Source organism: Pieris brassicae, chromosome 3 (assembly GCF_905147105.1).
Source record: "Pieris brassicae chromosome 3, ilPieBrab1.1, whole genome shotgun sequence".
Classification (NCBI taxonomy): domain Eukaryota; kingdom Metazoa; phylum Arthropoda; class Insecta; order Lepidoptera; family Pieridae; genus Pieris; species Pieris brassicae.
The window spans coordinates 14,070,898-14,098,749 of record NC_059667.1 but is presented as its reverse complement, the minus strand read 5'-3'; the positions used below and the strand labels follow the sequence as shown (position 1 = coordinate 14,098,749).

Genomic DNA, 27,852 nt, shown 5'->3' with positions numbered 1-27,852 from the left:
TGTCTTATTATCTTTTATTTTGTGTATTAGAACATATCACATTATTTAACACATTTTTATCCCTATAAGGAATAGGCGATAGGTACTACGAGGTATTAAACTGTTTTGGTGAATCTTAAAAGCTTGATTCTGTTTCATATGCAGTATATCTTCAAACTCGTCTTATCTACCATGTTAAATACATTTTTGTAAACGTCAAAATATTGTTTGTATGGTTATTGGGTTAACTTAACTAAAACTACACACTAAAGTAACAATTACTAATTTATAAATTCGTTTTTAAATATGTGTAGGTAACAACATAATTGTACAGTTTCTGACTTAAGTTTTACCTATAATAGATAGGTTAACAGTTCAAACGATGCCAAATCTTCAACGATTCTTAAATACTGTTCCATACTTAGTAAAAAAGGTTTTTGTACAACTATCTACATCAGTAATTAAAAATCACATACGCAAGGCTCACAATACAAATTGAGTTTATATCGATAATTTGTGAAGATTAGCTCTGTTAAGAGTTTCATGAAGTATGCAATACTTTACGTTAGTTTAATAATTCAATCCGAATGGTGGAGCGACAGGCAAGTTTTATTAAAGTTTTAGATGCAATAATGGTATTAGGACTGACGTAATCAATGTTAATAAATTACTTGCCATCACATTATTCAATTGGAAAGTGTTTTAAATCTCTTACTACTTATCGATAACACTCAAGTTTGAATAACACGAGTTGCATAGCTAATAACGTATTAAAACAGTCAATAATGAAATCCTGGCGAACTCGGTTGACTCTGTCTAAAATATAATATATACATTGTTCCTGAAACGTTTGTTACGTTACAGAAACTTAACAAGATCAAATCACGCCTTAAAGCTTAAATAAAAAAAACCAGGGTTATTAAATCACAAAAATCGTGCTACAGATGGAGTGTGTTTTATAAAATATGTCATAAGCAACATTTAAAGTTGTTCGTAGAAGTTCAGAGTTTCAGGATTGAGACACGATTCCTAATTTACATTTGTTTAGACATTTGCCTTTATATCTAATACGTTATCGCTTAATGACTCACGGTAGAGTGTGTTACTGTAAAGCTTGTCGTGTAGTGTTGGGCAGGAAGAGGCACATCAGACCGCCGCTGGCTAGCAGTACGGCTACGATGAAGGTAGGGGCAGGGCAATAGGTATCCAGTAGTGTGGCGATTACCACGTTTCCGATAATACCTCCTAGACGCGCTGCTACCATAGACACGGCTACCCCAGTAGCTCTGTAATTATTAAGAAGATCTTAAATTTTGTAATGTAGGAAAATGTTACGGAGTTATACGATCCGAAGTCGGTCCACAAAATACTAGCCTACTAATACTAAAATTCAAAAAAACTTTTTCTGCAAATAACTTTTCAGTATATAAATTAATACATAAGATAAATTTATCTTTCACTTCTCTTACCTTAAGTTTGTAGGGAAGACTTCAGTGATGAGACAGTCGAGTGACGCGTTGCCGCAAGATATTACAGAACTAAAGATGGCGCTGACTATCAAGTTGTTAGTCTTATTGTACACGAAGTACATGGCGGCAGAACACGTGCCCGCAGAGAACGTCGCGAATACTGAAATTTAAGGTGAATATTACACTACACTGGAAATTGTGTATCCCGGCTTGGGTTGGGCATAGTAAGCCGATAAAAAATGAATGTGTGTCTTATTAAGGGCTTACAGAACGTCACACTGTAGTCATATGTTATAGACTTCTGTACGTGTGGTCACTTTTCCCACCACGGAAACTCTGGCTAAATTACGTGCTATAATTAGTCATACCTAAAAAGAACTTTCTGCCTAGTCTATCCATTCCAAGAACTGCGAAAATATTAGACGGTATCGCTGCAGCAACAGTGATTAAAGATTCCATGAAGACATCAGAGTTTATGTGGGAGTCGCAGCGCGCTTCCGCAGAATGTGTTCCGTATTGTGTCACGTAAGATGTCACTTGGCAAATGTCGGCTTCAGCGTTATCATGCGTGCGGGACCACTCGTCGAAGCGATTAAACATCTCAGGGAACCACATCATTAGACCGTAGTACCTGAAAATATAAAAATTCTACAATTTCATATTTAACTTAAGGTAGTATTTAATAATCAATTTCTGTGTTCGTCTATAAATTAAATGTCTTATTATCAATACATATTTCATTCACATGGCTTCAAACGCTGTATTGAAACAACAAATTGCTTATGGTCTAAAACTAAATTTTTCAATAAACAAATTACGTACCCAATATGGAAAGTGAAATTAATTGTGATAGAAATAGTAGTAAACTTCAGAATAGGCGGTACAAATAACTGCTTGCTGTGTTCAACAATATCACTTAACATTCTCCTTAACTTAGACTTCGGTTCTTTAGCTTCAATCTGCTTTTCCTGTTTAGGATGCATCGGCTCTTCTACTAGCAGTTGCTTAACTGGGTACTCCTCTTTACTCCTACCAGTGTTCATCATATAGATTCCTCTGAACACTTCTAAGGCATCTTCATGGCGACCGGTGGATATCAAAAACTTTGGTGATTCAGGCAAAAGGAATAAAAGCGCAGCCACTATGAACGATGGCAGTGACATCACGAGTAAGAATATACGCCACGAGTTGTAAATGAAAGCGCCAGATTGTACGCCGATCTCTGTAAAACAAGAGAAAATTACGAATTAGACGTATCTTAATAGGTTTATTGTGGAGTTTTCTCAAAATATATTCTTCACTTTAAAAATTTATAAAATGAAATCTATAAATTATAGGTATTTAGGATACGTACCACTTGGTATGATAACCCAAGCGAGCCCGGCCACGAAAAGGTTGCCAAGAGTCCAGAAAGCAGCCATAAAACTCAACATAGCACCACGCTTTTTCTTCGGCTGGAACTCCGCGAAGTACGACCAGATGACCGGGCCTGAACCCCCCAAACTGCACACAAACAGAAAGTTTTATTCATAAGTATTGTTTTTATCTATAAAATACTTGCGATAATGGACCGTAAATAAGTCATTCAAGTGACAAACTCTTAAATTTAATTGCGTAATAAAGAATTGTATAAGAACCTACAAGCTTCATAAATATACTTACGCAGCTCCGTTCATGAATCTAAACAGCATGAAAAGCTCATAGTTCTGGCTGAAGGAGGAAGCGACGATGGCCAAGGCGTTGATGATAGATATAGCAATAAGGACCCGCTTGCGACCTAAAGTGTCTGCTACGGAGCCCCACGCGTACGCGCCCACCATCATGCCGATGAAGATTATGCTGTTTAGCCATCCCTGTATGCAAACAATATAAATATGTAACTTAACTAATTGCGACAATAAGTATATAGTTGTATATGAGATAAACTGAAAGACGTCCGCTAAATAAATTATGTTAGCTACAATATATTAGGTCCTTACATATGAAATTGGCGTTTTGTCTACTGGCCACTTTGACCTCAAATATCTCCTCTTTGGTTAGGAATTTCAAATTCAAATTTGTCCAGCTATTTACTCATGTATTTGTGCTTCGATGACCGTCATTCATTTGTTTTTTTCTGTTTGCGTCACTCATTTTACAAAATGGAAAACTTAAAGTATCGCGTTATTTACGAGTACGAGTTCCGCCGTGGCACTAGTGCTGCGGAAACGACTCGAAGGGTGAATGATGTGTATGGCGGTCATGTTGCAAAAGAAAAAACAGGTAATGACCTGTGATGAAAAATGGATTCTTTACGATAATCGGAAGCGCTCAGCGCAATGGTTAGATCCTGGCCAGTCAGCCAAATCCTGCCCCAAGCGAAAATTTACCCCAAAAAAGTTACTTGTAAGCGTTTGGTGGACTAGTGCCGGTATTGTTCATTGCAGTTTTCTCATGTCAGCAATTGCAAACCATGATGGAAAAGCAAGCGACTGAACAACCTAGGCTGGTCAACCGCTCCACGCCACTGCTACTTCACGACAACGCTAGACCACACACTGCACAACAGACGGCTACAAAATTAGAAGAGCTTCAATTGGAATGTTTAAGATATCCTCCGTACTCCCCGGACCTTGCTCCAACAGATTACCATTTTTTTTCGAAATTTGGACAACTTCTTGCAAGGGAAAAAAATTAACTCTGATGGGTCAGTCCAAATCGCCTTCACGGATTTTATTGATTCCCGTCCGACTGGTTTTTTAGTAAAGGGATCAATGAACTACCTATGAGATGGCAAAAGTGCATAGAAAACAATGGTTCATACTTTGATTAATTAAATATATAATATTTAAAAATATTCGACTTTTTGTTCCTCCCATACAAAACGCCAATTTCATATGTAAGGACCTAATATTACGCAAATAGTTATATTGTTTTTATAGTTCTAAAATTCACATGCAAGTTGTTTACATAGTGATATCACTATTACATCTGAGGGCCATAAAACGTATACATTTTAATAATTTGAAGCATTTACGAAATCTTTATGTACACGATGACTGGATTTCCCAAAAGGTTTAATTGCAAAACCACATAACCTAACAAGTTTTTTTAACACATATTGTTCAAACATTAACAATAGTTATTCTTAGAAACCTTGGTTACTTTAATATATCAAACAATTCCTGGTAGGTTAATAAAATCTTAATAATATTTATCTCGGAACTACTTAAAATTGTATTCAAACGCACTTGTTGATTCATTTTATTACATTGTAAAGAGATGTTATTATTTATATATAAAATGAAATTCACTAAATGCTAAATTCCCGAGTTAGCCCATTAATTTAAGTTGTTAAAACATATATTTTTCTAATAAAATGCTCAATGCCACTAACCTTTGTTTGGGTGGTAAGTTCTAGGTCGCACTGTGCTGATGGTAGGATGAAAGACATGGAGATGACGTCCATCTCCTCTGAGGTGCTGACGAGGCCGCAAACGGCCAGCAGCAGGTAATGGAAACGGCCATAGTCTGAAATTCCATATTCAAAATCTTATATTTATATATACTTGAGGGAATATGTTTTGTCAATAATTCAGATTAAGTAGGTATAGATAGATGCGCAGTGGAATTGTTTATCCTGAGTTTGTGCGTTTAAATAATATTCACCAATGTATTAGATCAAAAAACAAGCAATGGAAAGCCGATACGTGTCTGGCTCTATTAAAAATGTTGGCACTTCACACACATCTGATAGATCTATCAAAAGTAAATAATTTACGTATTATTATCGTTAAATAATATAATATTAATTGGCTAATCAACTAAACTGGATCCTCGACATCGCATGCAATAAAATTTAGTGTTTTTGTTGTTAATTGAAGCGCTTAGTATGAGAACGTCCCATTAAAAACGATCGTATTTCGAATTCTGCAGATACACGACCATAATATTGTCACGCCACTGTATCCTGTACGTACGTAAACAAAGCTTACTCGTGTCAAAGTATTTCTTAGAAGGCCTACGAGTCTCGTACTCCAAGGAATTGCTACGTGAGCGCTCTGCACGCCTCATTCATTAATTACTCATTCATAACAACACATTACTTGAAGGCTTATAAGGTCTGGGAATTTAAAATTTGTAAATGACTACGGGCAGCGGTTAGCCTTAAGTTTATGTGAGTTTTTGTGTACGTCTTAACAAGTTGTTTGTCTTAGTGACAATAACTGATTTTAAAATAATTGTAGGTGATTAGTACGTGTCGTCATGAAACAATAATTTGTTCTGAAAATAACAGTTAATTGCGTTACCGTTAGGACAACTTTTTGCCGCGCCTCGATTTTATTGTCTACGCACCCTTCGCATCTTGGTACCACATGTTTACCACTAGTGGCCAGGTAGGATAATTTTTGTATATAAATCTACAGTTTTTAAAAATTAAACACATTCCACATTCCATCTTCACCTCTTCTCAACGAATTATTAGGAAGTTTTATTTTAACCAAATAAGGACCAAATCAACCTAAAGTAAAAACTACCCTAAAGTGGTGACCCCGAGAAGAACACCAAGAAAATTGAAGATGTCGAACACAGAAAATTCCGGTGCAGAGCGTCAAGTTTCATCACATCCGTCGAGCCAAGAAGTCTCCGGTATCTCACTGTCACTCCGTGTGCCATTTCCAGAACAACCAACCATCGACACCCTCATCGGTGAAATAAGAAGGTTGTCTTTGGAAGTTGCCGAGCTACGAGTACAACCACGCGACAACTACCGCAACAGTCGTTCTCGCTACCATTCACAATCACGCTCGCGGAATGCATCAACAAAGCGCAACGAAAACCGACGAGAGTCCGAAGATCGAAGCCGGAAAAAATCTCCAATGCCGTACTGCTATTACCATCATCGCTACGGTATGGACGCGAAGAAATGCACACCACCATGCCCATGTTTCAAGCCCATAAACCAGTCGGAAAACTAATAGTAACGCTGGCCGCGGCGGGAACCGGCGTTACCGAATCATCACACCGCCTTTTCGTTACCGACAGGGTAACGAAACTTACCTTTTTGGTCGACACAGGAGCCAATATCTCCGTGCTACCAAAGACAAAAGGCTCACGTGAAAAACCACTGCCATTTCAACTCTACGCCGCCAACAACACGGTCATTCCAACATACGGAGAGAAGTCACTCCAACTCGATCTTAACCTCCGAAGACCATACACATGGAAATTCGTCGTAGCAGATGTGTCTAAGGCAATCCTGGGAGCAGATTTCTTGCAGCACCACCACCTCATTGTCGACGTAAAAAACAGAAGACTGATCGACGGGAAAACAAAACTGGTAACAAACGCTCAGCTCAGTACTGCAGACATACCTACAGTTCGTAGTATAGACATTGAGCAAAATTACCACAGCATACTAGCAGATTTCCCAGGCACAACCAGAATCACTTCAATGAAGCTTAGTCCCAAACATTCCGTTGAACACTTCATTGAAACAAATGGACCGCCCCTTCACTGCAAGCCACGCCCCATTGCACCGCATCGTTACGAAATGGTCAGGAAAGAATTCCAAAACATGATCGATCAAGGGTTATGCAGACCAAGCAAAAGCCCTTGGGCATCACCTCTTCACGTCGTGCCAAAGAAGAATGGAGACCTACGCGTGTGTGGCGATTACCGAAGGCTCAACGCCATAACCAAGCCCGATCGGTATCCCATACCACGTATACGTGACTTCACATACCAACTCGCAGGGAAGAAAATTTTCTCCACACTCGACCTCAATCGCGCGTACCAACAACTGCCAGTCAGCGAGCAAGATGTGGAGAAAACCGCTATCATCACACCTTTTGGTCTTTTCGAGTTTCCGCGCATGTGTCCTGGTCTAAAGAACGCCGGACAGACTTTCCAACGCTTTATTCACGAAGTACTGCGCGAACTCGACTTCGTATTCCCTTTCGTTGATGATCTACTCATAGCATCAATCGACGAGGAAGAGCACCGAAAACATCTACGCATCGTATTACAGCGACTAGAAGAATACGGCATCACCATCAACCCATCAAAATGTGTTTTCGGCCAGCCAACTGTGAAATTCCTCGGTCACCAAGTCACAGCGGAAGGAATACAGCCACCCCAAGAGAAGGTACAAGCTATTACAGATTTTCCAAAACCACAAACCGTAGAAGAACTACGACGTTTTCTCGGTATGATAAACTTTTACCGTGAAAATATCAAAGATGCCGCCACCATTCAAGCGCCTTTAAATACCTACCTGCACAACGTCAAGAAGCGTGACAAAACTAAGATCGACTGGACCACTGAATCAACGCAAGCTTATGAAGCATGTAAAGAGAGCATAAAAAACGCCGCTTTACTTGCTCATCCGTCTCACCAGGCGACACTTGCTATATTCAGCGACGCTAGCGACAAAACAGCTGGTGCCGCACTCAATCAATTTATCAACAACTCATGGCAACCACTCGGCTATTTCTCGAAGAAATTCACCGACGCACAGACTCGCTACAGTACTTACGATCGAGAGCTACTCGCTATCTACATGGCTGTTAAACATTTCCGCAAAATGTTCGAGGGACGAGAAATAATAATATTCACCGACCACAAGCCGCTAACTTTCGCTTACACAAAAACAAATACAAACAGCGAATCACCGAGACGCACCCGACAGCTACTTTATATCAGCGAATTTACCACTGATATACGACACATCAGTGGATCTCAAAATGCAGCCGCAGATGCATTATCACGTGTCGAAGCAATCACCTGTCCATCGCCGATCGACTACAATCTACTTGCAGAAGCTCAAGAGCGCGATAGCGATACCATTAAAGCACTCAGTCTACAGAGCAACTTATGTTTCAAGAAAGTCAACCTGCCCGTCTCAAATATCAAATTACACTGCGAAACTTCAACCTCACAGTTACGTCCGTACCTACCAGAAGAATACCGACGTACCGCATTCAACGCAGTACATAACGTTAGCCACCCTGGAATCAAGACTACGAGAAAATTAATTACGCAACGTTACTTTTGGCCCTCAATGAACGCAGACGTCGGCAAGTGGGCAAAAGTATGCCTACAGTGTCAGCGCGCCAAAATACAACGCCACACATCAAGTCAATTATCAATTTTTTCACCAACCGAACGATTCGAACACGTTCACATCGATATCGTTGGTCCGCTACCTACCGCGGCCAGCGGTCATCGATACCTCGTGACAATGATCGACAGAGCAACAAGATGGCTCGAAGCATACCCATTATGCGAAATATCAGCTGAAGACGTCGCCAAAGCGGTATACGAAGGTTGGATTTCCCGTTTCGGTTGTCCTGTAACAATAACAACGGACCAAGGACGCCAATTTGAAAGCAGAGTATTTGCATCTCTTTCTCGCTTACTAGGAATCGAAAAAACGCGTACAACTTCATACCACGCACAGTGTAACGGTATCATCGAACGATGGCACCGTGTCCTTAAAGCCGCATTAAAGGCAAGACTACAGACCGCAAGAAGCTGGATCAACGAGCTACCAACCGTCCTACTCGGATTACGCGCCGCTATGCGAAGTGACACCGGTGTAAGCGCCGCTCAGCTTACCTACGGTTGCAACATACGCTTACCCGGTGATTTCTTATCAACGACCCGCAATGACGTCATCATGGACTCTGGCTACATCGATCAGCTGCGCGACGCAATACATAACCTGCAACCAATGCCGAGTCAACCACACAGCAACACAAAACCCATATTTGTACACCGCGACCTGCAAACATGTGAATACGTATTTGTACGCATAGACGCCGTAAAGAAGCCATTACAAGCACCTTACGACGGACCCTATCGCGTGCTGAAACGAGACAGTAAGATATTCACGCTGCAGTTACCTAACCGTGAAATGAATATCTCTATCGACAGACTCAAACCTGCCTACACTATCACCGAGCAAGATGTGCCTACTGATACAACAACGAGTACCTGCAACAAGCAAAACACATCAAGTGCGAGCGAACTACATGAACCATCAAATAGCCTGAAACATCAAAATGACAACAACCTGAAACAACAAGACACTGGGAACACCTCAATACCTACAAGAACAACTCGCCGAGGCCGCGTTATACGCCTGCCGGTACGCTTCGCTAGAGGGGGAATCCTGTAGGTGATTAGTACGTGTCGTCATGAAACAATAATTTGTTCTGAAAATAACAGTTAATTGCGTTACCGTTAGGACAACTTTTTGCCGCGCCTCGATTTTATTGTCTACGCACCCTTCGCATCTTGGTACCACATGTTTACCACTAGTGGCCAGGTAGGATAATTTTTGTATATAAATCTACAGTTTTTAAAAATTAAACACATTCCACATTCCATCTTCACCTCTTCTCAACGAATTATTAGGAAGTTTTATTTTAACCAAATAAGGACCAAATCAACCTAAAGTAAAAACTACCCTAAATAATTATGATTGTATCTGAAGTTCCTTATTCGATTACAGAGACATTTCTGTGTTTAAGTCCGCCCAATCCGCAACAACAATGTAATCATTGTCATGATTTAAAATTGATACGTTTTGGTCAAAAGTTTCAACTACTATTTCTAGAATATTATTTTCAAAATATTAAATATCTTTACCGCACCTTTTATAAAAAACATTTGGTCAAAATTTCTCTCTATACTCTCTATATTTAAGCAAAGACTTGGATGAATATTATAAAGAATCCCCCTCGAATCTGATCATAACAATTCCCGAAGGCTTATCATAATTCTCGTAAGCAACACGTGTCGTTTGTTGTTGTTTACTCACGGGCTAGTTCGATCGCCTTCTCAAAGTCAGCTTTCTCAGTGTGGCCGCCTTTTTCCGGGTCGAATTTTGTTGGAGATTTTAGTGGGGAGATTCCTGTAAATATTCATACAATTTAGAAAAACATCTAATTAGATATCATAGTTAAAATAGACCTAAAATATTTTTTGAATAAATGATTTTTCACGAGTACAAAACTTATTGTCCCAGGTATATTCAAGAAAATTACCAAATATATAGGAAATTTACTAGTCTATAATTCATCATAAAAAAACGTAAAGATGTTTCAATCTTTAACTCATTACAAACGGTTCGTAGCAATGACGTTTGTAACCGCTAGACGTTCAATTGGCTTGTCTAAATTGGATTAAAATATAATGTACCTATTGTAAACAAGAGATTTGATATAACAATAAACAAATTAAACAATATTCATTTTTATCACTTACCAAGCTCGGTAGTTTTGGAACCTGGTCCGTTAAGCTGGTGGTCAATTTTTACATCACAATCTAGAAAAAATAGAATTATTAGAATGGCTTTAGAAGTACTTTAATAGCTTTAGAACTACTCGAAAGAAAAAAAAATATAGGTGCTAAGGTGGCGCTTTGACCTCATATATCGATCTGTTTAATTTAAAGCAAATAGATGATCTTATATTTCAGCAGCAGAGTTAAAAACTAATTAATATAATTTATGTAATCTATGTATGTGTCGCAAGTAAAATGCAAGGTAAATATTACAATGAAAAGCTGCATGTTTACTAAGAAATAAATGGCAAATCTCTACTGATATGAAAGTCGTATTTATAAATACTTGTAATATATACATTAGAATCGATACAGTGAAATTTCGGTTTAAATATTCTTACACCCATGTTGTTTTATCATGTGTATAAACTCGGTATGTGCACTTATAGATTTTTCTTTCAGGACTTGGTAACTAGTGAAGAATATTCTAAAGTAACCGGCCTGTGAGTTGGGGCCTACATTCTATGTATAAAAGTTCTTGATGGTATTAATAAATAACAATTATAAAAAAATCTCACTGTGAGGTTTCTTGGGCCCAGGGTCAGTTTCTACCATCCTATGCGTGCGGGCAACTATGTATGTTTGCGGCTTGCGATCAACCACACGATCACTGGCTCGGAGTTCGATTCCAACGGCGCCCGGCTCGTCTGGAAAAATAATATATTAATGTTTTATGGCGAGCACAGATACGTAAAATGGAGTAAATTTGTATTATTTGTTTGCATAGGTATATTCACTATATGTCATGATCATTCATGGGTGTGTATGTGTAATTAAGAACTAAAATTGTCGTAGAGATGGCGTTCTACATATATGCATTCAATTAGAAATGAAATATTAATAGAACTTCCTTGGTGGCACTCAACTTATATTTAAGAACTAATATTTTTGAAAACGATATTTTCTTTCACAAGAATATTTAAAGGAAAGTAACACGCCAATAAGACCAGCTTTTAAACAATAAAAATAAACATTGAAAACCTGTTCACTTATTGTTAAGATTTAATACTTATGCCTCTGTCGCTCTTATGATGCGCAATAGTCTACAGAGCTAAAGTTTCTCGCAAATCAAGAAAAACACTGTAATTTGCGTATTAATATTAGATTTCAACAAAACATATATACATACATTTAAAGAAAACACTTTATGTGTATGGATATATGTAGGTATACATACATACATACATACATACTTTCTACGTATGTATATAACTTCATGTACAGGGTTTCAAAATTGTTTATTTTTATTATGTAGGTATACAAAGGTGACCTAAATAGCGATTTCGTAATTATCATGCAACTAAGTCATTGTGGTTATTTCATTGTTAGTACAACATAAAACCTACTTCGTCTGCACTGCACCAGGATCGCAACGAGCCTGTATTTGTGTATCAAAACAGATGAGAGTTTTATTTATTTGTAGTTTAAAAAAAAGGGTTTGTATTCTCTTTATTTTACAAAATCTTCTATTTACAACGTTCTGCTGCAATATGAAAGATTATTATTACTTGTTGTCAAAAAATATCCCCTGACATCGAAACAAGGACAATGTAAGATAATGAAAAGTTAATGGCAGTATATTGCTTTACGTACGACGGTATATTGCCTTTAGCATATGAAGCATTGAGTTGTTTATTTTAAGTTACTCGAAGTTGATTCCACCAAAAGGAAAACCGAACTGCTCATTTACTCTTTTAAATAAAAAAGATCATAAACAAGGACACATCAGCAAAACAGTTACAGGGACACGAATAACACAATATTTAAGCAACGGTTAAATATCCGTTACAAATCTCGTTACCGCTTAAAAATTGAATCCTTTTTTAAAATTAGACCATCGAAAAATTTACTGCTATTATCTGCTTGTACAGAGTTTCGGTTTTTGTTGCACAAAATTCCGATTGTATTTGTAATATGTGTGTTTGAATAAATTCCAACTTTGCACGAATTTAAAAACCATTTCAGTTTTATAGGATCATATTTATATTTTCGTAATCGTTAACTGTTATACGGTTTTTTTTAATTATACTGAATCTCCCTTTGCATAGTTCAAGTTTTGCTTTAGACTTTACCTTTTATCAAGAGATTTTGTATCCCTTTGCTTGATTTAATTAATCAAATTTATTAATTTAAATTATAATTGTATGTTGAAGTGGAGCATTCTTTCTACTAATATACGTAGTATAAACTTAGCTAACACATATCGCCTTTGATGCTATGCTAATTCTTGCAGCTTCATTTGTCTGGCTTGAAACATTAAGTTGTCTAATATATTATTGGGTCAGGGAACTAAGATTAAGCATCTAACAAAACCTAACCTAACACCTGGTTCTTACTTACAAAAAAAGTCTTGTTTGTACGGCCTTTTTTGAAAGCTCCTAAGTACCAGCTAGTATGCGTTGGAAATACCAATGCCTTATCTTAAAAGCGCTTTTGTTGTGGGATGCCAGACGTCGTGTTTCTCCTAATCACAATTTTAATTAGTTTAAAAAATGTTTGAAATTGACACGAATGTCGAGGTACTGATTGTCATCAGATTATCATTTTAATTATATTAGATTGAAACACGCGTATCCTACAACCATTCGTTGATAAAAATCGTAAGAAAAATAAACAATTCATTCAATTACAAAGTAGCTTATCATAACAACGTCTACATCGTGTGAATCATTCTTGTAATGAAATTTTACTATGTTCTTCCCTGTAGAGTAGCAATTGATTGCAGGAAGTGATTGTATTATGACAGATTAGTTTGTTGAATTATTACCATCTATGCATTCTAATTATGAAAAAGAACTGAAGTTTTAAAACTCTAAGCGAACCATGAATGAAAGCGTAATGTGTTTGAAGTTACCAACACAAAACACGGGGTAGAGATTTATTCATCTATGTATTTTTTTTAAAGTCAAGTAACGACGAAACCACGACTACCAGGTTAGACTCTATGTACAATTACCTCCTTCGCGACCTCATTTACTTAGACTTCGCTACATAGTAATAATAAATAATTGCGCGGTAGTTATTAGTTTGATATAATTAAATTATAAAACATATGTATATTCATTTACAATTCATAAACGCGTAAATTAAATATGTATTTATTTTATTTTAGATTAGAGATTTTAGAGATGTAAACAATATAACAGCTACATCTTAAACTCCTTCAACAGCTTGAAACCCATGTCACACGTAAAAGTGCCTAAAACGACATTGGTTAGTTTGCGTTGTCAATACAATGTAACGTTTTGTAGGGACACCTATAATCTACGGCTACAGTTACTGCGATAATGGCGTCACCTGAAACCGCGCTAACGAAGTTATTCCGACTGCTAAGGATAAATGACTTCATACCTTAACCACTGGGGCCTTCGGACCTGCCAGTGGTTAGAATGGTCGAGGGCCCTTTAGGTTGGAGGAACAGCACACCATCCTTCCTTCACAGTTTCTTTCCATAAACCTTCAAATTTCTATAATATATATAGAAAATTGTGGGTATATTTTGTTCTTATTTTGCTTTACATTGTTTATAAAACTGCACACACATAATTACATTAAATATTCTATTGAAGGTTAATTTGACTATTATTCGTAACAAATTATATTATTTCTATTGTGAACAATTAAACGTAACGAAAAAGATATATTAGAGACCATATGAGGTTTCTATAAGCGTAACTTTATTCTTTTATTTATCGGAACATTTAAAATGATTTAATTTTCATTGAAGGCTATTAACGTGGCTAATTAAACGTGTTTGCACTTGGAACTACAAGTGCAAACATCAAGTATGGATAACTATCCATACTTGATTTAGGAAAATTTACGGATTAACAAACTAAATTTAATTAATCTGTCAATATTGTTTAATAATTGATAGATGGGAGTGTTAAGAAAGAGGAAGCGAGACGCAAACATAAAAAAAAAAAACGATTGGTCCCGTATGTCGAAGGTTCGATTCTGACTTTACCTTTAGAGTAAAATGTTGCCTGAGAGATCGCTTAAACGCAATAAGCCGCTCGTTGTCTCCTTATTATTGCATTATTCTAATTATACTGATTTTTGCAAGTGTCCAATAAATAAATAAAGAAAATTCAGAGTCAGGCTTTAGCGTCATGTTTTCCATACGTCAATTTGAAAACGTTTTACATAAGGGTGCTTCCTTTAGCTTCACTAAGTGCTAAGGGTGAAATAATCTTAGATTTATTTCCATACCTGCTACTTCTCAAACTTGCGAATACGTTTCATGAAGTAAGGTACGTAAATACGGAAGTTTAATTAGGAATACATTTATTTAAAGTTATTTAAATATTGGTAATTGAGATTGCTTTAATCTTATTAATATTTCATAAATGTTAATCGATTTGTTATTTGTTTTAATTAAGACACCGTAGAATTAAGATTTAAATATTAATGATTTTAAAATAATTAAAAACTATTTACAAAATAAATATTAATAAATATATTTTATTACAAGTTTAACAGTGACAGCATACTGTAGTTTAGAATCTAAAGTACCTACTATGAAAGACCTGCCAGCGATAAAGGTGTATCGTATATTATAGCGAACTCGAAATACGCTTTAAAATAGTAGGCCCTCCATAAAAATTGAGCACTGTTTTTGGCAAAAATAAAAAAGAAGTATTTAGGTTAATAAAAGTATAATAAAAAGTTTGTTTTTACGAGTAAGAAGGCATTCTTCAGTAATACCACGTTAAATTATTCTTAAAAACATTTGAAAAGACATGTTGTGGGTGCGATGCGATTGTTATCTCGGTTTTAGTTAGGTTATCAGATTTCTAATGGATATTGGTAATTTATTACATTTTCAATTATTCGTGTTAAATAAAAAATACAGTACTTTCACCTTGCTAAAATACAGACCATAAATATACACAAAATTGACAGTGAAAGTGGGTCATGTCGAAAAAAGCTAAAAATTTAATTCATATGCGCAACATTATTTGGGTTGCAATAGGAATATCTCAACTAAAGCTCATCAACATTTATGTGCATAACAACTATTAATAATTTAATTATTATGTATAACAATGACTTTTCATAAAAATAATAATAAATTCCGTAAAGACAAATGAAAATAATGTGATTCGGAAAATAAACTCTTGCAGCTAAGGAGTGGACTTGCGGTTCAAACCAAAGTTTTTTAGTTCACACGTTTAGGCTATCTTAACTATCCATAAAGAGAAGCAGTAATAGAATATGTCTTGGCCACGTTCTACTACGAAATAAGTTCTCCAGGCCGCGCCACGGCGAATAACCCCGTCCCTCTCTAGACCCAAGAGGAACCGGCCATATACGCAAGTGATGTGACAAGTGTGTGCGCAGACACAAGTGCCCTTTACCTTAACTCTCACACTCCGAACAGTTTGCTAGAGCAGGCGTAGGACCCACAGACAGTTCAAACACCGTTAGTTTCCTTAGGTGTACCATGTTTCACCAGACTTTTCACTAATGTTTTCTTTAATAATGCGATATTTGCAAACATAATAACTATTAAAAAAACCTGTCGCTGTGATTGTAGTAAAGCCTAAACTTTTTAAATTTTTAAATCAAAATTATAAAAAAATTGATAAACAAACACGTTTCATTATTGAAAAGTGTAATTTCAATTATATTACTATTATATATAATCCAGTATAACTTTTTATTACCTACATACTCGTATACATAATTTTATAATAAATACTACTCCTTATTTCTGATAAAACCAACTTTATTATCCAAAATGCATTTATTCGATAATACTAAATTTGCTCGTTGTGTTTTATTTTTACATAAACAGGCTTTCTGCTATTAAAACATATCTGAAGGTTAATAAACATTGATTTTAAGAAGTTACAGTCAAAAAATTTAACATACTACAATAAATGCCTTAATGCATTCATTAGCATAAAACAAGTAGCATTCTTACCAGAAAAGGAACAGCATATAAGTTAGCACGTGAATAAATATAGCATATCTCCTCAAGTTCTAATAGACACAAGAACAAAACGTTTATCAAATTTCACTTGGGTAAACCATTTCACGTCACTCTTAGTCCTACAGAAGTGCATAGAGCCTTGGCTTTCAATTAAATTTCGTTCACAATTTTATTTTTATAATCGATTCTGAGACGTGTTATCAAAGTGAGATCGCAACGGGTTATGTGGAGGTTCTGTTAAACTGTTTGCTTGCTAAATTTACTGTCCGCCCCACCTGAGGACATTTTTGATAAACAAAATATGCATCTTCCGGTTTTTGAAGGTTCATCAGCGTTAAAATAAGCATAATAATAAGAAGTTGAGATACATTAAAAAATCATAGGTTTTTAGCATAAATGGCAACTTAAAAAAGTCTATCTATTGAATTTTAGCAAAAGCAGTGGTTTTGGGAGTTGTATTTTTCCTATTTTATTTCACGATAATATTCTTAAAGAAGGTGAATAATATTAATAGTCCCTAAAGTGTTAATAAAATTAAAATAATACACTTTTACAAATGTACCATTGTCAACGTTGTAATAACGAACAAAGGGTTGCTTATGAAAACAATTACGAAATCAACGAACATAATATCCGTACGCATTGTATTGTGAATGATAACTTAAAAAGACTAAAACAATTTGAAAATGGGACACTATATTCCGTAATTTATATACAGTTCTTAAACCTTACTTCTCATTACTCTATGAAATTTCTGAAATAATTATTGAGTTTGTTGTACACCTTTTAATTCATTGCAATAAGAATTTTATATTGTTAAAATAAAGAACTCAATTAAAGTAACCATGGTAGAACAGTAAAACTAATAAGTGTTAATTTATAAATATTAACACTTAATTATTATTGATTTAATATTTTATTTGAACAGAATAAAGATATTTTAATTATGCTGTCAAGTATTTATCTAGAGTATTCATTTAAAAATAATTACTTCAATTAAAATTACTACATTTTAATGAATATACGAATTGCGTAATAATTGCTTGTGGTTTAAGAATTGTTAATGTTATTAATAGCCTAATGAAATAAGTATCTATCTACTTACTACAGAGGGCCAATAAAAATAGGTCTAGAGTTTAAATTAATTTTCTACTAAAGAGCAGACAGTTTTTTTGGACTTACCTGGAACATTACGTTTTGATGATATACTACAAAACCAATTTGTATAAATAATTTTATTTGTCTTCATAACTAATTCCCTCGACCACATTTAAGCTTCGTCTGAAGACTAACAAGTATTAAGAACATGTAAAAGAGATTAATTAAAACAACTTTAGTAAACAAAGCTTTATCCTTAGAAAGTAGCGGTTAACTCAAGGTTCAAACATCGGGAACTTGGTGGGTCATGAAGTACAGACTTGCATAATTACGACGACAAAACAGTAGTTTCATTGCACTGTTTTAATTGAATTTGTTTAAATGTTATGAAAGATATTTAACAACAAAAACAGTACATATAAAGCTCTATCAAAATGTTATCCTTTATGTATGCGTCATACATAATGATAATGAATAATATCGTTGCTGTCCAGTATTCCCGCAATAGGACAATACATGTAGAAGCCTTGTGTTTCTATGCGAAACAATAATTGTTTCGTCGAGAATCGAGCTGTCCTTGGGTATCAAACGATAACTACTAAGCTACAAATGTGGACTCCCTTGTTAGACGAAAGGTCGGTATGTTGTAACGAAATATATGTAGATAAGATTACGTTTACAGGTGTTTGATGGTATTGTTTTTTATCTCTTAACTTCTTAACTAAAGGTCATTTAGTTTCTTTTCATGGTAAAATATATAAAAAATAATGTGTATTTACGTGTGTTGCAGATTTGTAGTTTTATTTTTACTAGCGTAATATTTTTAAAGAACCTAACGAACCACTTAATTTAGGTGTAATAATAGTTTATAGGTAGATACCTACTAGGAAATGCAATAACTGGTTAAGAGACGGGTCGACGTGACACTGATTTAAAAGTAATCAATCGAGCTGACCTCCGAAGGTGTCTCGTGAATGAGTAGACCGGTCTGTCAAGGTGAAGGTAATGCATACGTCTACGTAGCTCTCATTTGGTGATAGAAGTAAGTTTTATTATTTTTAACATAACGCCGTGCTGGTAACCATGGTCACGCTGTTATTAAAATAAAGCCATAGTTGCAAATCCCGTAATAACGTTAATCGTTTAAAAGTAAGATTCAGAAAAAAGTCGAAGTCGTTTAGTCTTGTTTCTAAATATCAATACCTTTCCGTGTGTGATTAGGTAATTTTATGGTATTTATGTAACTTGTGTTTAGAGCTAGTATTTCTTGTCTCCTTTATTAATTTGCAAAGTGACACGAGAGTGATAAAGACATACTGTAGCAGTTTGACGTTTATAGTACGTAAATGAAGTGGTAAAATCTACAGTTTATCATTCATAATAAATTTTTACCCTCCCGTCTAGTATCAAGTATTCTATGAACCGCTTCTGCGTTACTGATTTTTTTATATTTATTGACGTTATACTTTCTCCTAAATATATGTTTAAGTAATTAAGGGTACTAGGCCAATGAGCGCTGTAAGTAGTTATATATTTGCAATAAATATTTGTAAGATTATATTTAAAATTGTCAAAACTTGTCAAATTCCCAGAATGTATACCTGCATCAGTGGTAAGAGACTAAAACGAAATTGGGTCTTTTATTAGGAGTTCTGCATAAATTATAATCTGTATTGATGACAAAAAATAGTTTAATTTTAAATACAAATATTTTAAACAAGCGTTTATTGATATACAATTATTTTTAACTATTTTTAATTAAATTATTAGAATATATATTTATTGATTTGTTTTTATTTTCTATTAAAACAAACTAAATTAAAGTATTATTATCAAACAGTTATTATATTTTTGTATATACAAAAAACATTGCTATCTTTAGGTTTTAAAGCAAATATAACATTACATAAGTCAAAAAAGGCGTAGAAAGTAAATACCTCGACCTAGTTGAACCCTCGACACTATCTTTTATGTTTTTTTCTTTTGTCATTAATGAGATCAGTATGCAAATTCCTTCAATAAACATACTTACTACATGATAACTTAGTCTGGAAATAGCGAATTTATTTCTTAAGCCCGATAAAGCAGAAAGACGATATGAATTTAGATTTTCTCATGTTTTTGCTGCATTTCTATGTCATTTACAACGTATTTATTACTTATGAAGCGAGAACGTTAATTTTGGAATATTAATTTTTGCCCCCTTATTCGAATAAACGATTAAGCCTAAATGTACTATTCCTACTTAAGTACTTATCTTTTTCTTTTCATCAGAGCGTAAACACAATTTGACAGAAAGAGATGCAAGTACAAGTAAAAGATTGCATTAATTAGTTTTTAATTATTAATAAATACTGATTATAAAGTCGTTACAATCATGTTATGCCATCTTATGTTTCTTATACAAATATTCCACATTGGTGGATTGATTCCTCTACAAATACACATATTAATTGAGTTTAAATGTAATAAAATTCGTCATGAAGTCTATCGTGAAGTTCAAAAATGGCAAACACTAGGAATCGAAACTAGAGCCTTCGCTAAGTGTGTTAACCAAGCCAGCAAGGTCTACTAGATCATAGTTAACCTCAAAATTGATGCCTGTACATTAAAATGCCTATCATATAATACCAGATAGAAATCTACGTAGATACAGCGATGTAGAAATTCATATTGACACAATGATCCATGTTATCTTGGTCCATATTTGAGCTATGCGTGATCAACTGAAGGATGCAGCCTGTCAGCTACCGAACTACTAGTCAACAAATGACACTTATCTTGTGTAAATTTGTAAAAGCAAATATCATGCCATCTAACAATGTCAACTACGACGCGGTTACATAAATATATCGGTCCGAAAAATATTGCGAATAAACTTGGAAATACTTCACAAACATATTTCACGATTTCAGTGAATATTTTTGGTTTACACTGTCCAATTATGGTGCCCGATATTTATATATTTTTTCGAGTATCAGGCTATATTATAATTGTCGCATTGGTTATAATTTTTACTATTCAATATACTAGAAAGTAAAAAAAAAGTATAAACTTTGTATGAGATGGATAATGGGTTGGTACCTACGAAATTTGTCTCACTTGTATGAGGTTAAAAACCTACATTAAAATCGTAAATCTTTTTATGAATAATTATAATATTCACAAAACAGTAATTGCAGTTTTTGTTTTATAATGATCAAATAATGGTGATGATTAGCAAATTTGTCAAATAACATCGTACATGCACAAAGGATGATGATTCATGGAAGATTACAATAACACTGAGATCTAAATTGATAAAGGCTAATATATTTAACGACTCTAAACGTGTTAATGACGGAACAGTGGCTGGTAGATGTCGTGTTATGCAAATTAACATAGGTCACTTACCGGTCGGTCTGATGAGCCCCTTCTTGGCTGATGGAGTTTGAGTGTTCCGCCAACAAAGTGGCTATGAACGATAATGAATAAGAATGGGATGAACTTGGTTCGACGGAGACACACTCGTGCGAGTGTTATTAATGACGATACTGCGACGGGTATATATCAAAAAGCAGGCCTCGTCGTGTCAACAGAGGCAATCTTCCAGTAAATACAACGAGAAAACATTTAAATACTATTTGGTTAAGGATTTAAGATTTAACACCAAGCATGTAGATGTTCGTGCAAATTATTTTTATTGTTAGATGACAAAACAAATTTATATATTTATGTGGTGATTATTTTTCAAATTGTCTTTTTTTATGTTTACAATTACATTGTAATCCTATGACTGAAAAGCAGTACATACGTTTTAAATCCAAATTTAAATCCTTTTTTATGTCGTTCATTATCAGTTATATTGATGTAGAAATTAAGATCATTATAATGCATTTACATCAACAGAAAGTCAAAGTAAAAAAAAACACAACTGTGCTTTTTAGTGTAATTCATTAAGATAATCATTTTTGTGGAAGCTATCAAAGTATAAACAAGATAAAATCTTAAAATAGTCAATACTTAGCAAACAAAGTGTGACGTTTAGGAGATAGTGATTAAGTCGGAGGCTTACATTATTATAAAAATATACCTACTGTGGTCAAATAACAGCCTGAGTTTAATAGTGATGACACACTATTAAACTGAAAACTTACAGTAGAAAATGTTTTTTTTTTATTTTACAATTAACACTTGTTTGGTTTGTAAGAAATATTTGTTATATATACATACGACCTGTAAAACGAATTTACGAATTTAAAGGTAAACATTTTTTGCCTTATATACATCACATTGTAATTAATTAAGATAAACACTATGCAGTCCAATGACATTGTTATGGTATTAATAGTAAGACTCTAAATTTCCCATTCCTTAATGGTTAAGTTTTGTGGTTAGGTTGTGTTGTATATATATATATATATATATATATATATATATATATACCTTTATATACATATATACAAACTTATATATATTATTCCCTTAAACTTAAAAATGTGCTACAAAAATTGTGTTACAGTGTTAATAAGTTTAGAACTCCTTACTTTAAGTATTGAACATTTCCTTATTTTTATGAATATTTACAGGTTTAACATTTGAGTAAAACAATCAAGTTTTTCGTAAAGTTATCATTAACCTCGAATTTACTTGATTACATGCTAACTTCATTAAATCATTATCATAATTCTGCCGCCTATAAATATCGAAGTAGGATTTGTCGAAACTAAAGCTACATTTTTATTTCAGAATATAATTACTCTTTCACTTAAGGTTTATATCCTGTATTGTTACTGGATATAGACTATAGACTCAATTATCTATTATTAGAGCGGACCATGTGAACCGGACATTTAACTATCTAATGAGGGCTTGGTACGTAGCGAATGACCTATTTTGTATCGGTTTAGTAGTCATGAAATTAAACTTCAAATTGATTGTATAATTCATTCCGTCTGATTGTTAAAAAACATTTAGAGACCTACACTAAAGTATTATCACTCAAACTGATGATACTTAAGGTTAAAAAATGTTTATAGACTCAAAAAAACTTCTGTTTTATTTTTATGAGCCTAAACTAAACATTTCCTATGTTTGCCAACGTCTTAAATTACTTAAATAAATTTAAAATGGGAATATTTGTTTTAATAGATGTTATAGTTAGTTATAGTTTGACCAAAGTTGTATTTCAAGTTCAAAAGTATTACAACTATAGCATTAATACGTACCATTGTCAAGTTCCTGCTAACATAACTGATTTGTAAATATCCGGTAGTTTTATTTACCACGAGCATACATAACAATTATAGTAAATAATAATAAATTGTTTCTCTACTTCCGCTGACAATGTGAAGGATTCATGGCCGAATGGTTGAAACCAAAGTTACTGTCCAAAATTATTGACGTGCCGTGACGTGTCACGCAATATTGTGTAATACTTTGTAACTTATGACATAACTTATTTATATATTGCTTATGGGCATGGTTACTTTTTTTGCTTTGGGCGAAATCACCCTGTCCTGTAACTTTGTGAGGCTATACAAAGACCATTGATCTTCAGGAGGCTCATACACGATATTTTACTAGTAAGTATCTATTTTTGTGTAGTCATAGCGTTTACACCCGTAGAAACCGTGCCTTTTTGCATGTCCCACCCCTACACTTTCAAGTTCGCAGCTAAAATAAATTTCAATGCTTACTATTTTTTGTAAGGTTATAAGTGTCATTCCAATGATTTTATACTAGTCTTTCAATTTTCAACATTATTAAACCATCGGTTAAGGGATAAAATTGATTTAAGGTAACATTAGTGTTGTCCTCAAAATTTGGTATGGTGGACTGTCCATTAGACGGAACGGTCTTATTCCCACTTCCCTTCTAAAAACTACCGTATTGGGTTCGGATATATAAAACATTATTATGTCTATGGAAGACGCCTTCTTGCGAAAAAAGCGTCCGTTGTCCTGTAAAACGCGATTGTAAAGAATTATATTTTAGTTGTCAAAAAATCACTTTCGTAGTGGACATAATTTTTCTTCTTGCTCCTTGCAATTTTGCTCCGAAACAAAGGTAACCTTAGTTTTATTAAATTCTTAGTCATTTCCCAGATTTGCGTAATTTACTATTTCATTAGTGGATTGGGTTAGAAATACGTTATTGTTATAGCAGTGTTGGCCAAGGGGCTTCAGCGTGTGACTCTCATCCTTGAGGTCGTAGGTTCAATCCCCGGCTGTGCACCAATGGACTTTCATTCAATTCAACATTCGCTCGAACGGCGAAAAAAAATATCGTGAGGAAACCGGCTAGCCTTAGACCCAAAAAATCGACGGCGTGCGTCAAGCACAGAAGGCTGATCACATACTTGCCTATTAGAACAGATACAGAAATCTGAGACCCTGACCGAAAAAGGCTGTAGCGCCATTGATTTGTTTTATGTTGTTATAATTATGTTTTTTTATTAAACTTCTTAATGTATTATTGCCTATATATATATATATATATATATATATATATATATATATATATATTAAGTAAAAGTACTGAAAGCACCAAAAAACCACGAAAGTGTAAGCCACAGTACAAACTTAAATTCCTAATAAACTAAACAATTAAAAAACGAGAAAAACTAAAAAATTATAACAAACAGAGAGAATTGTTTAAAAATTGTTGTTCTTGAATTTATGGCGACAAGTAATCACATCTCAGATTGGCAAAAAAATACCTTTTATGTGTTAAGTTAAATAGCGATAGAAGTAAAAATTCAAGAAGATACAGTTTGGATGTTCTGTTTCATCCTGTTGGATACTTATAGGATTCAGAGAGGATTTACCAAAATATTTAGATGGTTTTTTTTGAGTCTTCTTAATCAGTGGTCAACGCAAGTGTTTATTTATTTTCAATTAACGAGTTCTGTACTTATGGTTCTCGCCCTAATGTCTTACTTACTTCCGTTTGAAATGGAATTCGTAGCCAACGTACGTAGATTTAAGCAAATTTAGTGGGGTGTATGTACTCTAGGAAACTTTCCAGTACATAAGATTTAATGCTACTTCAATATGTTTATATTACTTTTGTAAAATCCTTTATACATTGTTATATATTATTATTTACATACACTTATCTCCGCAAAGTATATAGAGCCCGTTACAGAGGAATTTCTAAATTGTCTACTTGTCACTATAGACAATTGAGTTAGCGTTTACGTACATTGCAGGCGACGGATTGGACAGGGGAAGATTGACTCAACGGCAATTTATCAATAACGACACTATAAAGTGTTCCGGAGTTACTCGATTTCGGCCAGGCGTCCGTGCTCTCATGCGTAGCACGATGTCAATGCGTCATGTACATCACGCGATCTACATGACGATCGACAAAATGTTCCGAAATTCATACAGAAAAACTGATTTTTTTAATTAAATTTATGATTGATACATAAATATGTATATTAAATGTATCTAACGGATACTATAATAAGGAAATTATATTAAACGTATTTTTGTTTGGTTAGATTGAGAAGAAAACAGCATTCGATATTACATAATTGAAATTGTTGTGCCACGTGGGCGGATTTATATATTTCCAAGTATTATAATTGAGTTTTAATATTGATCAAGTAATGAATAAATTGTACTCGTGTACTTTATCACGTGTCGTAATTGTTCGTAATCGATATTTCAAACATTACGTTCTGCATTGCGCTTATCAGCAATTATAAATGTATCGTCAGGCTTTAGGGGGTTGATCAATTCTTTTCTCGTCTAAATACAAAGAAGGCTCATATAAACTTGCCCAAGGAAACAATTCATCCAATTGGAGTCACACAGAGAAAATTTATCTCTATTATATATATATACGCAATAATGAGCCCTTGACGCGAATGCCTAGGCTTTGACATAAAAAAATAGAAGTCAGTTAAAAATTAACATCACGAGGAGCGATTAAAAAGTATTAATTTTTTTAAGTTTCTATATATTGTGTTGAATATATATGTATTTATATTTTTATAAAGCCGACTTTAAAATGTTAAACAAGTGCACCAATAAAGCCGGACGCACTTTGAATGAATACTATGACTAATTTCGGTAGATTTTTTGTACCCAACATAATAGCCTGTTATCATAGTAATTCCTTTTGTTAATCTGGATATTTGCAATAATATTTGGACTGAAACCGGTCTTTTATGAATGAAGTGTTTTGATCACCCGCAATTATCTATTAACTACTGACCCCATTTGTTCTAGTCTAAAGAGTGGCCATAAATTTCTCTCTCTACCTATAAAGTGAGCCACGTACCGAAGGGCGAACGCTGATCACCTACTTAGTTGCCTTACCATTGAAATGCCGAAATCTATAAAATATACATAATTTATAAGCTCTTCAAAATTAAATGAAAGCTTATTCTTACTATTCCTGGCTATGTACATTAACGATGCAATTTTTCTCCAAATACCTAACAACACTGGTGGTGTTTTAAATGATCTAATAGGACAATAATTATTTGTTACCAGTAAGGTGAACTAGCCAGAAGCCACTTTGATAAAAAAACAAGGTGTACTTGTAAAATATGTACTGTACTTTGGTGTACTGTACACATTTTAAACCCTAAATTTATACGTTACAACGTGCCTCGTTCGCGTAAAGCATTCGAAATTCGTCTTATTTAATTTATGTAACAAATTCTCCTTTTATATATGTGTGACTCTCATACCATAGTTGAGCTCACTGAGGCAACGGTTAGAGCTACATATTATTTCATTTGAAAAATTTAATTTCCAGTCCTTACCATTCAAATAACAAAAAAATACATATATTGCCATAATACCTTATTATTGTTTTTAATATATCTAGTAGCGTGACCTGTGTCCCTAGGACGAAAAATTTAAAACATAGATATACACTCGCAAAGACAATATCTTTTCTTTTACTCGACTATTAAAGACATTTTTCCATAACTTAATGAAATTTCGAGTGCTTTACAACAGATGTTTGCATCCGTTTAAAAGTTAACTTTTTTATTATTATATTATAATATAGCTTACTGTACAAGATTATACTATTTATTGGCATTATTTCGAATACAATGCTTGATGAACACTGACCCATTGTTATAAGGATGACTAATGATAATCTTACAAAATTACTTACATGTACATTGCTTCCCTTCGGCAATAATTCGGATAATTCTACGTGTAGAGAAAGAACCCTCGCAAGCTTCTGTGACGCGGTTTGCATCCCTCCAGAGATGAGAGGGTATCACTAACGATCGCGTATTCGCAATATTAAAAATTTAGGAATCAACTTATTCGTAGGTCAACGTGCGTCTCGTAATACAATACGTGTACTTGTGTGAGGGCACTGAGCCGTGAGTCGAAGCCACTGACAAAATAATAGTGCGGGATTACATCCTGCCGGCAATTCATCCGACAAGACGACAATACAGACCTTTTCGATATCACTTTAAATGAAAATTGTATGTTGCATGAACGAAATTTCTAACTTGTATCCTAAGTAAGAATAAAATCACGATGTAATTTTTCTATTATTTTATGATCGAAGAGGATAAAGGACGACCAAGGAATATAAGTAATATTCGTGTAATGGACTGGGGAAACGAATCCTCCCAACTAGAATTTAATAAAAATGGCTTTTTAGACATATAAGAGAGAGTATTCTAAAACTTTAGTACTGTTTAATGATACAAAAAGTCATAGTAGCTAAATATACCAGTTACTGCGTTTACGTATTAATGAAAAGAGTTTTCGGTAAGCGTAGAACGTAAATATGGCAACTAGGGGCATCATCACCACTACCAATAATTGGAATCGCAATATTTTTAAAAGTGGTTCATTATTAAATAATACAACAATAATAAATACATTGATCGTGATCCTAGAGTGGTTTACATTGTGTACTGATTAAAAATTCTATTAAATTATCAGGACATTTAATTGAAATATATTTTACCCACTTATTATCATTTTCAAGACGCCGCACAGATGTTTTGTTTTTGGGCAGTCGCAGATTGTGTCGCATACAAGAAAAACATCCGGGAGTCTG

General features: G+C 34.3%; 1 protein-coding gene across 3 annotated transcripts; it reads right to left on the bottom strand.

Moving 5' to 3' along the window:
• Window positions 1-26,961, bottom strand: LOC123706913 (synaptic vesicle glycoprotein 2B-like). 3 transcript variants are annotated; one of them, XM_045656537.1, is made up of 11 exons: window positions 26,941-26,961; window positions 11,297-11,425; window positions 10,701-10,760; window positions 10,255-10,347; window positions 4,825-4,958; window positions 3,111-3,301; window positions 2,803-2,951; window positions 2,271-2,670; window positions 1,817-2,079; window positions 1,449-1,608; window positions 1-1,265 (listed from the first exon to the last, which is right to left on the bottom strand). In XM_045656537.1, exons 2-11 carry the CDS (start codon window positions 11,331-11,333, stop codon window positions 1,082-1,084), a joined length of 1,671 nt encoding a protein of 556 aa, XP_045512493.1. In that variant the 5' UTR covers window positions 11,334-11,425; window positions 26,941-26,961; the 3' UTR covers window positions 1-1,081. The 3 variants fall into 3 exon arrangements, with proteins under 3 accessions (XP_045512493.1, XP_045512491.1, XP_045512492.1); XM_045656535.1 differs by lacking the exon at window positions 26,941-26,961 and adding an exon at window positions 21,208-21,326; XM_045656536.1 differs by lacking the exon at window positions 26,941-26,961 and adding an exon at window positions 16,708-16,934.
• Window positions 26,962-27,852: the final 891 nt, after the last annotated feature.

Coding starts and splice junctions, on each gene's coding strand:
- LOC123706913 (XM_045656537.1), bottom strand. CDS start 11,333: ATGGTAGAAACTGACCCTGGGCCCAAGAAACCTCACA. Junction 3,302..4,824: donor AACTTACCACCCAAACAAAG/GTTAGTGGCATT, acceptor GTTTGCATACAG/GGATGGCTAAACAGCATAAT. Junction 2,080..2,270: donor AATTTCACTTTCCATATTGG/GTACGTAATTTG, acceptor TTATATTTTCAG/GTACTACGGTCTAATGATGT.